Below are 17778 nucleotides of genomic sequence, written 5' to 3'. Positions count from 1 at the left end.
CGGCCGCGAGGGAAAGAACCGGCTGCTGGGGCAGTGAGCGAAAAAAAGAGAGAGCTGAACGCGGAGTGGTGGCTGCGCCCGCGGAGCCGGCGGTGTCCGGGAAGCCTGAGACGGGAACCGAGCGTCGAGGGGAGGGGCATCGGGGTTGGCAGGAAGGCATCCGCCTGGTAGGATCTACACGAGGTGCGAGGAGTGGTTGGGCCTTCTTTCTCCACTTGAACGAGCCGGGAGAAGCGAGGGCTGTGGTGATGGCGGCAGTTACTCGGACAGCCCCAGTTAAGCTGCGCTTCGGGAGGTGAGTGGGGGAAGGGTGGCCGCAGCCGTGCTCTGCAGCCGGGGTCTCGCTCTCTCCTTCCAGGCTCTCCTTCCAGGCAACCGTATCCGGGCCTTTGAACGGATCCAGCCCCTCCTTGGAGCACAGTTAGAGCCAGATCTTTGTATGTCTTCCCTAGAAGAGAGCGAGACCTTGTCGATCCTTTAATCTTGACATCCTTCATACCCTCAACTTGTCACTTCTGTAGAGATGAAGAATTAATACTTATTTCTTGCGACTCTATCCAGGTATCCCTTTTAATAAAAAGTATCTTCTATTTTCCGATTCAGATCCCACTAAAGTTCACTGAACTGTATGTTTAGATCCAAAAGAGGAGTTAGAATTAAACTATTATGTTGTTGAATGTTTCATTTGATCTTGGCTATCAAGTTTATGTTTTCTTGTCTTCATGTTTTCCATATTGGTAGACAAGTCTGTGATGAAAATCTTCAGAATGATAATCTCTCGTTAGTTGTCTTTGAGGATTTTTCAGGATTTTGTGGCACCCACCTTTCAATTTCAATCAGACCTATTTTACGACCTCAGTGAGACGTCTTTCCGTTGTAGAGATTTCCCTATTTCCCTGTCTATCTTTTGTGATAAGTTGGAAGCACAGTTAGACAAACTGGGTGTTCTTGCCGTGGTGGCATCATGAGTCGTTTTTAGTAGTAGGGCTCCAAATGGGCTTGCTAGATACCGAGGTTTGATAATGAATAAAAAGGAAGAGTGATTGACTCAAATAGATCTTGGGATTTGTGGGGAAATACCTACTGTTGATTTCCCACAAGAGCAAAGGTACCTGAGATGCTACTCTTTAAGTAACTTAGTTTAGAGATCATTCATTTTTTTTAGGTAGACTGATTCATAATTTTTTGTCCAACTAATTTAATACCATTGGATAGAGTGGGTGGTTCAAGATGAACTCATACCATTCATCTTTATATTGAATAAATTATGAGATTTCAGTGTAATACTGTTCAGAGCTTACAATAAGAAGAATCTGCAAATTGAAATGAGGTATAGCTATAAATTATTTTAGATGGAGTATCTATAATACCATGTGTCCGCACATCTGTTCATTCTTTGTGTCTTAGCAGACAAACCATTTGATTCACAGATTAAAAGAAAATTCTCCTTTGCAGATTTCACATGTATGAATGTGATTCTGCTTTAGGATTGAATAGTCCTAGGTTTTAATTTTTTAACTCAACACATTGTGTGACCTTGAGTATTTCTTTCCCAAATGTCAAATTCTAGTCTCTGAAATGGAGATGGTACTTAGTTCCACCCAATTAAGAGTATATAGAAGATACTCATGGCTGTATAAAATTCATTGTTACTAATGTCTTGTGTTATTAGTGGGACACTTAGGGTGGGTGTATAGTGTTTTTGTTTAAAGTGGGTTTAAATCATTATCCAGTAAAAATGTTTTAAATATTAAGAGATTTGTTCTTGCTTTTTCTACTATGTTTTCATAATTACATTTGTTTCAGAAAAATGCCTACAAATTTTAATGCCTTCTGTGAGTTCATGATCCTATTGAGGGAAATAGATAATTGAAACAACATGTACAAGATGATAGTGCATTTATGAAACCTATGTAAATTAAATACTGTATTAGTAAAATTATCTAGTTACTTAAGATAACATAGCTGTTTAAAAAGAAACCATTTTAGCTGTGTCACTGATATAGGTGTCAAAATTTTCCAAATGAATGTATTCATCATTATTAATATGCATATCTCATAGGAGTAGATAACTGAATGAACTCACTGAAAATTAAGCCAAGGTCAAAGATTCATTCGCTATGAAGGTTAGTTTGCTCTGTTGTCAGGATTTTAGTACCCCTAGGCTCCCAAATATTGTTGGTCTCAAGGGCAGTAGGGTGAGAAAACCATGTATTACCATTCTATCAATGGTGGTAATATCTAAATCTTGCAGTTTATCCAAGAGAATATATTGGTATTGTCTGACGGAAGGAGTTTTAAAATGCCTTTTCAATAAAATATGTACTTGATGTGAAAATCAGTAATCCTGTGAAAGATAAGACTAGAAGAGAGGGGAGGGTAACCAGAGCTAAGGAGAAAAAAGTATTTAAAAAAATAACATTAAAGGCAGATTAGAAATCAGAAAATTTCTATTTCTGAATGTGCCTTGAAACTTACTGACCTATTTATTTTGGGGGTAGATAATATTGCACATGTATAAACTTAATACAGTAAAAGTCCCCTTATTCCAAGCATCTAGTTCTAGCAAAAAAAACAAACAAACAACAACAAAAAAAAAACAATATGAATCTCATGTTGACTCTACTAGATTGATTTTTACTATTGCAAGACACATATAGTAAATATTTCATAAATGAAAAAACTTAAGACTTGGAAAGATTGTGGTTTATCTAAAATCCCACACCTCCCAGGTGTGGTGGCACATGTGTGTAATCTCAGGAGCTCAGGAGGTAGGAGGACTGAAAATTCAAAGCTAGCCTCAGCGACTTAGGGACACTGTAAGCAATTTTTTTTTTTTTTTTTGGTGCTGAGGATTGAACCCAGGGCCTTGTGCTTTCGAGGCAAGCACTCTACCAACGGAGCTATTTCCCCAGCCCCACTGTAAATAATTTAAGAAGACCCTGTCTCAAAAATAAAAAGGGCTGGGGATGTGACTCAGTGGTTAAGCACCCCTAGGTTCAATCCCTGGTACCAAAAATAAATAAATAAACAAACAAATAAATAAAATGAAATCATACCTACTAGATGTCAGAGCATAGGTCTTTAACCTAATTCAAGGTAGTCTACCATATTCTATCTCCAAATAATAGTTATTGCCATAAAACTCAGAATTTAAAAACATATCAGGACATAAAAGTCAGTTTTATTTAAATCTAGAGTTCCCTTTTACTAGTTTGTAGGTGAAACTTGTTACTCAACCTTAAATGTAAGCATACGTAATTGTAAAGTAATGAAAAGAATGATCTATAATCAGTTTTTTAAAAAAAAACTTGCTTATTATTTCAGTACCACTACTATTAGTACTATTAATTTACTAAGCCTGCAAGAAACTACAAATTTTTGGTCATTAAAAGCTTGTGATTTTCACCTATGTTATCTTTAAGTAATTTAAACATTTAAAACTTTTTTAAAGGAACATAATATTAGGAGTAATATAAAATGTTTTATGATATTTCAGAAATTCTGGGGCCTCCTAAATTCAGATTTTTAAGTATGTTTTTATGCAGATATTCTAGCCTTATATGTAGCCTTTTGTTTCCTCTCTTTCCTTTTTTCTTGATTTTGCCACTTTATCATCTCATTTTTAGAAAAGTTCTGAATAATACTTATTTTCATTAATCTCAGTGTGTTGTTTCATATGTCTTCGTCCTGGCAGTACAAATGTGTCCAGCTTTTACAGTGAGAAGTGAAGTCAAATGAGGCAGGGTTTTTTGTTTTTCCTCCCATGCTAGGGATTAAACCTAGGGCTTCACACGTTCCACTCAAATATTCTACTACTAAATATATCCCAGCACTAAATTAGTTTTTTTTAAAGGAAGTAACATATCTAGAGAGTGGCAAGGTCTGAATTTTAGCCCCTATTTTACAGTTTAGCAACTCATGCCATTTCATCTGCACTGTGTTTATTTTTAAATATGGGATAGTGAAAAACTGTCGGTTCTTAATTTTTATGAGTTTTTAATTTTTTAAAATTTTCTTTAACAACTACATTGTTCTCATAGGACGAAAGAGTTCAGGGAAATAGGCCAAAATGTCAGAATTGCTTACCTCCAGGTACTTATTATAACCTTTTTTGCCCCTTCTCATTTTTTTCTGAATATCTTATTTACTATTTACTGATTACATGTCATTTTTATAATTAAAAATTATAAATTATAAGGAAACATGCATCTTTCCAATTTATTCCATAAAATGTTTTAATAGTACATCTTATATATTATGCTAAGATTCTATTAATTATCCTTCTACTTTTAGAAGTCCATGTGCTGCCAGCTCTTAGTTTTCTACTTCCTTCATTCCAGATTAACTTTCTTCAAAAAAACCTTCAACAATAGGTTTCTAGACATTTCAGCATATTCTTCACTAGTAAGTTCAGGAAATATACATTCATTTTAATATATTTCCCCAAAATTTGTTCCCCCAAAATTGTGGAGTTAAATATAGGAAACTTTGGCATAAACAGTTTTCTTTACTGAAGGACCTCCTATCTAACCTTTTGTCAGATATGTATTAAAGTCATGCAGAGGAGAAGCATTTCCCAAATTTATATGAAAGGGAATGCCTTTTTCTCCAGAATATGTATTGTTTTTAGTGTCATTAATTATTTCCTTTTAATGGACAAGTGATCGTGTATAATTATGGAATACAGTGTTTTTTTTAAATTTTTACTTTTTATTTTGTTTATTTATTTTGTTTATTTTGGGTTGTGCTGGGGATTGAACACAGTGGTCTATACCACTAAACTTCATCCCTAGGCCTTTTTATTTTTTATTTTAAGACAGTGTCTTACTTAACGTTGTTCAGGCTGACCTCAAACACTGTGATCCTTGTGCTGAGCTCAGCCTCCCTAGTAGCTAAGATTCCAGGTACACCACTACTCCAGGCTTAATGTGATGTTTTCATCAATATACATTGTATAGAATGTTTCAGTCAAGCTAATGAGCCCATCTGTTACCTCCGTGATGTATTTTTTGTGGTGAAATTTTAGCAATTTTGAAATATACATTTTTATTAACTGTAGTCCCCATGCAATATGATAAAGCACTAAAACCTACTCCTCTGCAGAATATGTATTAGCATCTTTCAGAAATAGCATCTACTAGAATAGCTTCAGAAACACTGGCATAATCAAACTGTAACTGGGAAAGAAAGTAGAAAAGGTAGCAGAAGGCAAGGCACAGTGGTGTATACCTCTAATCCCAACCACTCAGGAGGCTGAGGCAGAAGGATCACAACAAATTCAAAGCCAGCCTCAGCAACTTATTGAGATCCTGTCTCAAAGTAAAAACTAAAAAATGGACTGGGGATGTGACTCAGTGTTTAAGCTTCCCTGGGTTCAATCCCTGCTACCAAAGAAAATTAAAGGGGGAAAGGGAGGGTATAATGGTATTAAACCAATAATTACTTTTTTAAAAATTACCGTCCAGTAAAGTCTGGATGGTATCTCTTTAAAGGACATATTTCAAAATATTTACTGGAAAATTAACCTGTATTGCTTTTGTAATGAGAAAAATATTTTTTTTTAGTTCAAATATTTTTCTCTTGTGAACAAACTCATTTTTATATTTTTTTTCTGTAACAAGTTCCAAGGAATTCATCTGTTATCTGCTATCCAATAAATTCTATTGTGGAGCCTAACTATTTCTCTAGTATCTAATGCAAATATTACAGACTGTGTGTGATCAGAATGCTTTCAAGGAGTTTTTGGTCACATGATGGCAGGTAAACTTGGAATCATGGATTTGGTAGGCAAAGTCTTAGGACTGAATACTACCAGAATTTATCAATTCTTTATGTAGTATACTGAATTATTCTTTATAGGATCAAATTTATTTCAATTTAGTATTTATGTGAATTCTAGTCTTAAATGTAGATCAGCATGTTAGATACAGGTAGTTCAGTGAAAAAAATAATACATAATAATGGTGTTATCCAGTATTATAAAGAATACAGAATAATTTTCCAGATAAAGTTTAACTTCTTATTAGATATTGTTTTCTCTACAAATCTTTAATTAAAATCACTTTCCCAGCCTTATTGAGTAGAACTGAATATTATTTAAATCATTAATGAAATTGCCACAGTGGGCATTGATTTTGTTATCCTTGTCATTGCCATTGGTGGTAGAACCTGGGACCAAATGGATACTGAATCTGAGAACTTGCTTTCTTGATATAGCTTTTATTATATAAACTTGCTTTTTAAACATTTGCCTCTTGCTCATTAAGAAATAATGATTTTTTAAAATGTCACAGTTTAATCCCTGGGGCAGTGTAACATATCTCACTCATAAAAAATTAATTATCGAATGAGGGCCTCTCCCAAGTGATTCTTTTGCCTTCTTAAAAAAAAAAAATCTTTGCAACTACTATCAGATATCTTCAATTTTAGTTTGCATACCTACTGGGTTTAGCACTGCAGAAAATATATAAACAATTTGTCAGAATCTTTTAAGCTATCATCTTTGATTTCTGTATCACAGATTAGTGATAAAGTCATAATTTTGAAATATACACCCTTTTGATGTCCTACTTCATTTATGCTGAGTTTATTAAAATTCCCAGAATTGGACCCAGGATGTAGTTTAGTACTAGAGGGCTTGCCTGACATGCAGGAGACCCAGGTTTGATCTTCAGCACCACAAAAATAATTAATTAAAATCTCAAGAGTTAATGATAGACATTTGAAACAACTCATTCAGATTCAGAATTCTACACCTTCTTTTTACATTCACAATTTACATGTATAGGCAAACACCAAAGCGTCTTTCTTTAAAATTCTTTGGTCTTTATAATAAAAATAATTTGGCTCTCACTAAAAATTAATAATGCTATCTTTATTGAGAGCAGTGTAATTGAATTTTGTATTTTAAAGAATTTTGGGTTAATGAAACTTCTGCAAGGTATTAGAAAATTTTCTTTCCACATGTGCAAGTGTAAAGATGTAAGAATTTCATGATTGTTATGGCTTTTTGTAACAAAATCAAATAATGAAGAAGGAAATTCTGAGTTTTTTTTTTTTTTTTTCCTAATAAGATCTCTTCATAGTATAATATTGTTTTGTTTTGTTTTGTTTTTGGTACTGGGGTTTGAATCCAGGGGTGCTTATACTGAGTTACATCCCCAGCCCTTTTTATTTTTTATTTTGAGACAGGGCCTTGCTGTAGGTGAGGCAGGTCTCGAACTTGTGATCCTCCTGCCTCAGCCTCCCAAGTTGCTAGGATTACAAGCGTGTACAACTGCATCTGGCACACAAATGCAGAAAAGTTACTTTCTTACCTATAAACAGCACAATTCACAATAACCAAATTACAGAACCAGTATAGGTGTCCATCAACAGATGAATGGATAAAGAAAATGTGACATATATACACAATGGAGTTTTATTCAGCCATAAAGAAAAATGAAATTATGATATTTGCAAGAAGATTGATTAACCAGAGACCATCATGTTAAGCAAAATAAGTCCGACTCAGAAGGTTAAGTGTCATATCTCAGAAGGTTATGTTTTCTCTCATGTGGAAGCTAGAGGGGAAAAAGCAAAACAATGATAGGAATCGATCTCCTAAAAATCAAAGGGAAATCAATAGAAAAAGGGACCATGGGTTGAGAGGCAAGGAGGGAGGGGGGAAATGCTAAGGAGTGATATTGTCTAAATTTTATTGTTATATTGAGTGCATGTACGAATACTAACAACAAATCCCATCAACGTGTACAACTATAATGCACTACTAAACGTGGGGAAAAAATAAAAAATGAAGTGCTCTGTTCAGCTCCTGGGGCTGCTGCTGCTCTGGATCCATGGTGAGGACAGAAGAAGATGAGAAAGGAAAATAGGGAGGTTGAAAAATTCTGGGGCTCCACTGCTACACCTGTATGTTCTGTCCACATGTGAGATGTGCAGGTCTTGTTCTCCAAGATGAAGCAGGCGAGGTTAAGATCTGTGAGAGGGAGAAAGATTCCAGAAGGAACAAGGATATGTTCTCTCGTGAAGACTCATACACAGAAAGAGGAGCGTTGCATGACTGAATTCTAGAAATTATTGCTTGCTAATGCAGAATTCTTTTTAAAACATTGAAAATTTTTGGAATATAAATTAAAATTGAAAACATATCCTGAACAGTAACAGAAAAACTGTGAAGAGTTTACTTATATTATGATGTTACTGATTAAATGCATGTATGTTTTTAAAATATACTTATCTGCTAATTGCCTTCTGAGAATCTCAGTAGAGGTCATAAAATTTGGAACACGTGTCATTTTGTGAAAGAAAAATGCTTAACTCCTCTTAAAAGTTCAACAACTTATTTTAGTTCTTTGTCTTGAATTACTATCAAGTTTTGTGTAGTAAAATTTCCATGATTCTGTCTCATTACAAAGTATTGTAAAGTTTCTTTTAAAATAATACAATCCACAAATACAATCTAGCATCATGTAAACAGTTGCAGTACTCTGACAGTGAGTCAAGAAAAGAGGACTGCTTTAACTTGTCAGCCCTTTGGGACTCCCACTCTTCCCTCAGGAGGAGCACATCATTAGATAAGTGACCATATGACAATGAGGGATGGTCACATTGTCAACCATATATTCACTTTAATCCTAATTTTTTCCTTTTTAGACTAATATAATTAGAAGTTAAATCTCTTCCTACTTTGAAAACTAAAATTTCGATGAAATTTTGGATCATATGATCATAGATGAGGCAGAACAACATTTTACAAAAGTGTGATTTTGAGCATGAACTCATAGTTTTCTAGCAAAATAATATCTAGGAAATTTTTATGTAAGGCTATAATGATTTTTTTTTTCAGTGCTAAGGATCAAACTCAGAGGCCTCACTTTTTGTTTTTCCTTGTCTCCATGTGTGTTGTATTTATTTTATCTGCATTGCTTTATGACATGATAACCAAAGGAAAATGTCTTAATACTGGAATCTGTCAGTCTTGACAGTTTTCAAGGTAGGGCCAGCCCATTATTAATGGTCCTCTTTCAGAGCACTTGACAATCTGATTTAGAATTGTATTGTTAATTTATATTTGAAATGTTTATAGATTTATAACATACACAAGACCATAGGACACAGTTGCCATCATTAATTCTATTTCTACTACCAAGATGGGTGAATTATTGCTATAAATTTTGAATCATCAAAGTCACTTCAAACATAATAAACCAGTATTACTAAACTAAGTCCTATGAATCTTATCGAAGGTTTATCCTTTGAGATCTGAACAGATATTGTACATTTTGAGTGAAGTTCTTTTTAAAGGGAATATTATAAACACTCGTGGTGTACCAAAATTTAATGTTTTTCTCTATTTTCAAGTTATGTTTTCATTTTCAACCAAGTAGCTATACATGAAAAGCTAAGCAGAGTAAGTAACCTGAGACAGAATAATGCTCACCCTCCTACTACTGCCTAATCCCTACAGCCTGCCAAGATGTTACCATACATATTAAGGATGCTGCTACTGGGATTAAATTAGAGATTTTTTTTTTTATTATTATTCTTGTTTTAGATACACATGGCAGTAGAGTATATTTTGATATATATACACATGGAGAATAACTCATTTTAATTAGAATCTTATTCTTGTGGTTGTACAAATGTGGAGTTATACTGGTCGTGTATCAGGGGCCTCACTTTTAAGGCTATAATTCTGAAATGAATACAAAACAAAAACCAGTCAGAAGAAAATTACCAGTGCATTAACTCTGAAATGTATGGAAATGTTTGGAAAACTCATCCTAGAGCAATGGTATTTTTCACTTTCAGTTTATTTTATGGACATCTGCAGCATTAGCACATGTAAGAAGTTAACCTAAAATCCATAGGTATTTGATCATTTGGTACCTATTACTTAAAATGTGGTAAGCCTTACCAAAGTAAATCTGTTTTGTAGTTTTTGTTTTTTTGTTTTTTTGTTTTTTTGGTTTTTTTTTGTAGTTGTAGATGGATAGCATGTTTTTATTTTGTTTATTTTTATGTGGTGCTAGGGATCAAACCCAGTGCCTCATGAGTGCTAGGCAAGCGCTCTGCCATGGAGCTACAGCCCCAGCCCTAAACCTGTTTTATTAGCATGTAAACTTGTCTAAAGAAAGTCTGAAGATTGGGCTGGGAATATAGCTCAGTTGGTAGAGTGCTTGCCTTGCAAGCACAAGGTCCTGGGTTCAATCCCCAGCACTGCAAAAAAAAAAAAAAATCTGGAGATAGTTCTCTGTGAGTGAATGACAAATTATCAGATAGCTTGTGGTCTACTGAATTTCAGCTATTATCTGACATATTGGTCTTTCACTTTAAAACACTGGTTGATCTCCTCATAATTATACGCACTCCTAAAAGTCTCTTTGTAGTTAAGTATTGGGCAAAAGACAAGTATTTAACAAAACAATGTAAATCTTTTTAAATACATGAAAGTATATTTTAACATTTATTTAACTTAACACATTTCCATGGTTATGCTGATTACTTTATGTGCATGTTTTCATTTCATCCCAAACAGCTCGGTGAAATAGATATCATCCATTTTGCAGTTGGATGAACTAAGGTGTCAAGTTCATACACATATACAAAACAGAACTGAACTCAAACCATGTTTCTAATACCTGTCATCGCTGTACTATGAAACTACATTCTTGCCATATAAAGATGCTGAAAATGCTAAAACAGATATTGCCAGTAGATGGGATTATGGATAGTTTTTACTTTGATCTACTTTCAAATTTTTTAACTCTGACATTTACCTTCATCTTTCTAAATAGTATGTTTATACTTTGTGATTCATCAGTTTTTCCACATTGTGTTGAATTCCTCTTATGATGAATAAGAATTGACTGCTATCTTCCTTTCTCTCTTTGCATCCTCATATTACAGTTATATCACAGTTTTGGTGAATATGTAACTGTGATTCACTGCTGAGCAGGTGGTTTTACGTTTCTTCTCTTCTTTCTTATTGGTGGTGCTGGATATCTAACCCAGAGCTTAACACATGCTCACCAAGCCCTCTGCCACAGAGCTACATCCGCAGCTCCTATTTTCTTGCATAACTTAAGAATTTTTCTGTAATGACTTGTTACTTAATCCTTTTTCCATTTCCTTTCTCACTCAGTTTTCCAAAAGGCAGTCTGTTTTCTCCTTAAGATCTTCCACCTTGGAGCCTTTGTCCTTGTGTGGATATGTGGACTGATTACCCTCTAGCAGCTCTAAACCCTTCTCTACACACACACCCTCACTAGAGACTCCCTTGTTGCTCCCCAGAATTCACATTTCTTCTTCCCTGTCACATGTCTTCCTTGGTTCAGAGTTTATACCCCAGATTTAGAAAGAGCATATTATTTAATATGGGTTAAAGTTGCTGATAATTTGCATGTCTGACAGTTGTTTTTTTTTTTGGGGGGGGGGGTTAACCAGGGATTGAACTCAGGGGCACTCAACCACTGAGCCACATCCCCAGCCCTATTTTGTATTTTATTTAGAGACAGGGTCTCTCTGAGTTGCTTAGCACCTTGCTTTTGCTGAAACTGGCTTTGAGCTCGCAATGCTCCTGCCTCAGCCTCTGAAGTTGCTGGGATTACAGGTGTGCACCACCCTGCCAACTTCTGACAATTTATTTTAACCTCATATTTGACTGGTAGTTAGGCTGGATATCTCTTCAGGGAAACTATTTTCTAGCTTCTGGCGTTGAGAAACCAGATACCATTTTATTTGTAGTCCTTGGATTATAACTTTCCTTCTCAGGAAGTCTTCAGCACAGGCTCAGTGTTCCTTAGGATGAGAAGTATTTCCGATTTCAGATTTTGGAATATTTGCATACACATAATGAAATATCTGTGGGATGGGGCCCAAATCTAAACATACAAACTTTTTATACATAACCTGAAGGTAATTTTACAGAATATTTTATGTGCCTGTGTTTTGACTGTGATCCATCACATGAGGTCAGGTATGGAATTTTCCATTCCTGGCATCATGTTCGCACTCAAGAAGTTTCAGATTTTGGAGCATATTCAGGCTGCTCAGTAGGCTCTTTCAAGGTTCATGTCCTTCAGTTCTGAAAAAAAAAAAAAATTTTTTTTTTCAGATCTTAATTGACTTTATGCAGTTCTAGAATTGGGCAGCAGTCTGAACCCATAATGGTTCAATATGTTCCCTGGGAAATTTTCCAGTATTGTTTCTTTGGTAATCTCTCCTCTCCATTTTATTACTGTTTTCTATGAAATACCTATATTGATCCTCTAATTTTCTTTCTGCCTATTTGAACATTATTTTTTCTATTTCCCCAACTTCTAAGTTTTTCTCAGCAATCATATTTTTTTGATTTAACAATACTGAATTTTATTTTTTGTTTTCAAAACAGTCAACATTTTATTTTATTCATTTAAAGCATTTCAAAATGTTTTTCAGAATATGCATGGTAGAAAAGGCATATTTTGAAAACTTCCCTTGCCCCACGCTTAGTCCCAGAGGTCACCACCCTTAACAATTTCTGCCTTCGGTTTTTCCAGTGGCTAGCATCCTGATGTTAAATGGCATACTTCTATCTTTATCTTGATTTTTGACTTTGGTAGCATCTGTTGATTCCTTGCCATTAAACACAAGAATTTAGCTGACTTACCCTATAGCCTTTCCTGAATTTTGACAGTTGCATTATTATTTTTGTTTTTCCATTGGTTACCTTTGTAACTTTCAGTCTCATGTCCAAGTCTCATTTCTTGTTCTGTTATTTTCAGATAACAACAAATTCTCTCCTCTATCCTTAACTTTTAGATTTTTAGACTCAACATGAAAGACTTATGCTCATAAGACAGTATATAAAATTATCCACTCTGACAGAGAAAAGTTAAGGATAGAGCAATCATATTTTTAATTTCCAAAAACTTTGTTATTCTCAGACTGTCCTCATCTCCTTCTTATATCACCGTATTCTCTTCTCTTAACTTGGAAGAAATCAGATTTTGTTTGTTTATTTTTGTGATGGGTATGGAACACAGGCCTCCCTCCTACAAGTGCAGCTCTACCACTAAATTACACCCCAGACCCAGAAATCTAATCCTTACACAATTCCTATTTTTTCACATTTCTTCATTTGGGTCTGTCATTTATGTTAGAAACTTTCCTCAAAACTGATAATCCATGAGTAGAGCACAACTGTGCTTCCTGGAAGTTGTGTGTGTGTAGGCGGGACTATGCACAGGTGAGCTTCATAGCATGCTTGGGTGGCTGTCTAGCTTTTTATTAGAGCTTTCCTAGCTCTCAGCATCTATGCCTTTTCTCTTTGACCACTTTGTTTTCTAGCAAAGTATGTTCTGCTGAGCTGGGATTGTAGCTTAGCGGTCAAGTGCTTTCCTCGCACAGGTGAGGCCCTGGGTTCAATTTTTATCACCACATAAAAACAAAGGGTAAATTCTTTAAGAAAAGAAGAGAAAAAAGTATGTTCTTCTGTCTTATGAAGGAAGTGTAAGACTAGCCACTAGAGTTCTGGGAGCTACTTGGAAGAAGGGACCAAGAAACTTGAATTTAGTCCTTCTATTTTTAGTTCCCAGCCTCCCCTCTGTGCTCTGCTATGTCTGGTATCAAAGTCCTGAGCCTCTGGTTTAGTTTGTCAAATCATAAACATCTTATCTTCTCTAAGTATTAGAGAAAAACCTAAAAAAATCTTAACCGTTCTTAGGCAAATTTTCAACATACCTTTCCATTTTTCTCCCTTTTCTTTGCCCATACTTTCCATAGCACCTCTTGCCTAAAGGTCCTGAACTTGGCCTGTTCTCTTGGTTTGTTTCTTATCCATGTCACCTCTACACCCAGCTTTCTACCACTGAGTCAGTGATCGCTCCACTGTTATCTCAGGTTATAGATTATCTGATAGTTTGTTGAAGATGAGGTTTATGGACTTTTTTCCCTTGGCAACCAGGACCTCACACATGCTAAGTGAGTGCTCTATCACTGAGCTACACCTCTAGACCTAGGTTTGTGACTTTACATTTTATTTTCCCTTATTGTTTTGGGTTGACTTCTGAGGGAAGAATAATTGTCAAACTGAACAATTGTTTCTCTTATAATCAGGAAAAACCAAAAAGCTATTTTCATTTTGAGGGGAAATCCAATTTCCTACTCATTAGGAAGTTTCTGAGGAAGCATCACAATCAAGATTTTATAAGAAGACTTTGGTGATTTTTTAAGACAATGAAGAATTAAGAGAGAAAGACTGAAGCAGGACCCTGGTAAAGGTGGGAATGTCATCAAGAACAGAGGATATGAAAAAAGAAATGCCCCAATTTAGAGGCAGCAAAGAGACAAGATTAGGGAACTCCAGTCCAGTTAATTATTAGCAGCTAATAAACTGCTATTCTGATACAAACCTTAGTGAATCTTCATATTCTATAGCCACCTTTGTTCTGCTTTTTTTTGCCAGTGGAATTTAGTGAACAAACAAGCAAAGCATGCTGTTGAATATAATTTTGGCTGATAAGTGATGGTGTATCTTTCAAAATTAGATTAGAAACATTTTTCCCTAAGAATTTTAAATGATTACATACCAGTGGGCTCATTATATAAAAATAAGTATAATCATCAGAAGAGGAATACTGTATTTGGAAAGTCTAGATAATTTCTTCACACTTTCAAGCACTTACCAATCATATTGTTTGCCAGTATGTACAGTCATACAATATGATTGTTTCAGATCTACTTTTAATGGATTCAAGTGTCTAGACTTGGAATTTTTAAGGTTCTAGCATAGTCAGAAACTTAATCATAATCAGAATGTTGAGTAACTGTTTTTCCCAGTCTCAAAATTCATCTTTCACTTATAATATATTTGGAATTATAGAACTTTTTCCCTCAGTTTCTGACTTTATTTCACTGAAAAGTACTTTAATTCTACTTATGACCAATCATTACCATTAGTCTTTGTGAAACTCAGTATTTTACATTGTAGATTCTATCATGTCTAGCCAACTTTGTAGGAGAGTTGATACCCTATAAAAATGTACCTACTCGTTTTCAAATGATCAAGAATACAAGTCTAATTCTATATTTTTAAAAAACTACATAGACTGATGGTAATGTTGACCAGTTTTTGAAATGTGTTGACAAAACATTCCTACTGCTTAGTGGTAATTGTTTATTTAATACTCTCTTAACTTTATACCTTAAAATTGTTCATATTTTAATCAGTAAGAATGGAAACAAGGAGAAGTGAAAGAACAATATAGAGTAGACAGCTCATAAGATTTATAATTCTCACAAAGAATTCATTGATCTGTTGTGAAATTTTATAATAAAGTGAAAAGAGAGAGGCACGAGACATATTTCAAGACTAGAAATTATTCACATTTAAGCCTGTGTTATGGCTGAGAGAGGAGACATGGCTTTTTCTGATCCACATTGGAAATTAGCTATGGAACAGAACCTCAGGCTCGTGATTATGTGGAACTACAAAATTACGTATAGTACAGCAGTTCATTTAAATGGGAACAAAATACCTTGGGACTTCTGTCGACGTAGCCAGTACTCATCTTTTTCATGTACTAATTAGTTTTTCATCTTTTGTCTAAATGGGGCTCTATATTATGAATAAAAGGTGGATAACAAATGGCTAATGACTTTTTTTTGTCCCTTTAGATACATCCAGAAGGAGCCCAGAAGAAACAGCCTGTCAGAAAAACTGAAAAAGCAGTATTTATAACACAGGAATTTGTGGATAACTTGTTAAAATGGCAGAAAGTAGTGAAAATAATAGTAAAAATGTAGATGTAAGGCCCAAAACTAGTCGGAGTAGAAGTGCTGACAGAAAGGATGGTTATGTGTGGAGTGGAAAGAAGTTGTCTTGGTCCAAAAAGAGTGAGAGTTGTCCGGATGCTGAAACAGTGGATGCTATAGAGAAAACTGAAATTCCTTTAAGGAGCCAAGAAAGAAAGCACAGCTGTTCATCCATCGAGCTGGACTTGGATCATTCCTGTGGTCATAGATTTTTAGGCCGATCTCTTAAACAAAAATTGCAGGATGCTGTGGGACAGTGTTTTCCAATAAAGAATTGTAGTAGTCGGCACTCTTCGGGGCTTCCATCTAAAAGAAAAATTCATATCAGTGAACTAATGTTAGATAAGTGTCCTTTCCCACCTCGATCAGATTTAGCCTTCAGATGGCATTTTATTAAACGACACACTGCTCCTATAAGTCCCAAACCAGATGAATGGGTAAGCACAGACTTGTCTCAGAGTGAATTGAGGGATGGTCAGCTAAAACAAAGAAGAAACATGGAAGATGTAAACTGTTTCTCTCATACCAATGTTCAACCTTGTGTCGTAACTACCAACAATGCTTCATGTAGAGGTGGTCTCATGACTGACTCTGTGATGAACCTGGATTCAAATAACAGTATAGAGGATAGTGATATGGATTCAGATGATGAAATTATAACACTTTGCACAAGTTCAAGAAAAAGAAACAAACCCAAATGGGAAATGGATGATGATATCCTACAGTTGGAAACACCTCCTAAGTACCACACCCAGATTGATTATGTTCACTGTCTTGTACCAGACCTCCTTCAGATCAATAACAATCCATGTTACTGGGGAGTTATGGATAAATACGCAGCTGAAGCCCTACTAGAAGGAAAACCAGAAGGTACCTTTTTACTTCGAGACTCAGCACAGGAAGACTATTTATTCTCTGTTAGTTTTAGACGCTATAGTCGTTCCCTCCACGCTAGAATTGAACAGTGGAATCACAACTTTAGCTTTGATGCACATGATCCTTGTGTCTTCCATTCTCCTGATATTACTGGGCTCCTGGAACATTATAAGGACCCAAGTGCCTGTATGTTCTTTGAACCACTTTTATCCACTCCTTTAATTCGGACTTTCCCCTTTTCCCTGCAGCATATTTGCAGAACAGTTATTTGTAATTGTACAACTTATGATGGCATTGATGCCCTTCCAATTCCTTCTTCTATGAAATTATATTTGAAGGAATATCATTATAAATCAAAAGTTAGAGTACTCAGGATTGATGCACCAGAACAACAATGCTAGGAAAAGGGTAGTAACATGGAAATAATGGCATACATATTTTTAGTTAACATTTTATTTTTTGTTACTCCTCTTTGAATTTTTCTACAAAGGCAGTTGGAGTTGAAAATAAGCCTCTGCTGGATCAGTTTATTTTTCTTATGCTACACTATTTGTTGGATGTTAATAGATATTTTTAACCACAGATATTCAGTTTTGGGTTTTACTATGTAAATTGTATACTTAAATTTTTCTTTCCTTAATTTATATGTGATCCAGGCATATTTGAAATTTGGTAGGCATTACAAATATATTTGGATAGTCTGTATTTTTCTTTAATAATAAACTTACGTTCCTTTCTACATGTAAAATATTTTTTAACCTATGCTATCAGTGTTCTTATACATAAAATATAGTTTCCTCATCCCCTCATTGTTGAACTTTAAAATTCTTCAGTAAAAGTAAATATTATGATTCATCCATACTAGTGTAATTGACTTTTATAATTTACTATAGGGATGTTAAAGGTAACAAAATGACTTAAAGTTAAACTTTATGTGTTTTTAATTTAAATATTAACTGTAAAATAGATTAATCTGGTCAATGAGCATCAAATGAGAACATGATATTCTGGAGGTGTATTTATTCTGCAATATGGCATGGTCATTTGTTGTTCTTCAATAGGTCTTTTTCTCCACCTGGTAGAGTTTAATCATCCTTATGT

The 17778-nt window shown here is 34.9% G+C and overlaps 1 protein-coding gene across 2 annotated transcripts; it reads left to right on the top strand.

Annotated features, from left to right (window-relative positions):
- Nucleotides 1-34: 34 nt before the first annotated feature.
- Nucleotides 35-17536, top strand: SOCS4 (suppressor of cytokine signaling 4). Of its 2 annotated transcripts, none has more exons than XM_079121246.1 (2): nucleotides 35-295; nucleotides 15664-17536. In XM_079121246.1, exon 2 carries the CDS (start codon nucleotides 15756-15758, stop codon nucleotides 17076-17078), a length of 1323 nt encoding a protein of 440 aa, XP_078977372.1. In that variant the 5' UTR covers nucleotides 35-295; nucleotides 15664-15755; the 3' UTR covers nucleotides 17079-17536. The 2 variants fall into 2 exon arrangements, with proteins under 2 accessions (XP_078977372.1, XP_078977373.1); XM_079121247.1 differs by lacking the exon at nucleotides 35-295 and adding an exon at nucleotides 321-561.
- The last annotated feature ends 242 nt before the right edge of the window (nucleotides 17537-17778 follow it).

Source organism: Sciurus vulgaris, assembly GCF_902686455.1.
Source record: "Sciurus vulgaris genome assembly, chromosome: 2".
Taxonomy (NCBI): Eukaryota; Metazoa; Chordata; class Mammalia; order Rodentia; family Sciuridae; genus Sciurus; species Sciurus vulgaris.
Note: the sequence above shows the minus strand (reverse complement) of the source record. Positions and strands in the feature narration are given on the sequence as shown.

What these genes read in the sequence shown, in the direction of transcription:
- SOCS4 (XM_079121246.1), top strand. Translation starts at nt 15,756, where the DNA reads ATGGCAGAAAGTAGTGAAAATAATAGTAAAAATGTAGATGTAAGGCCC.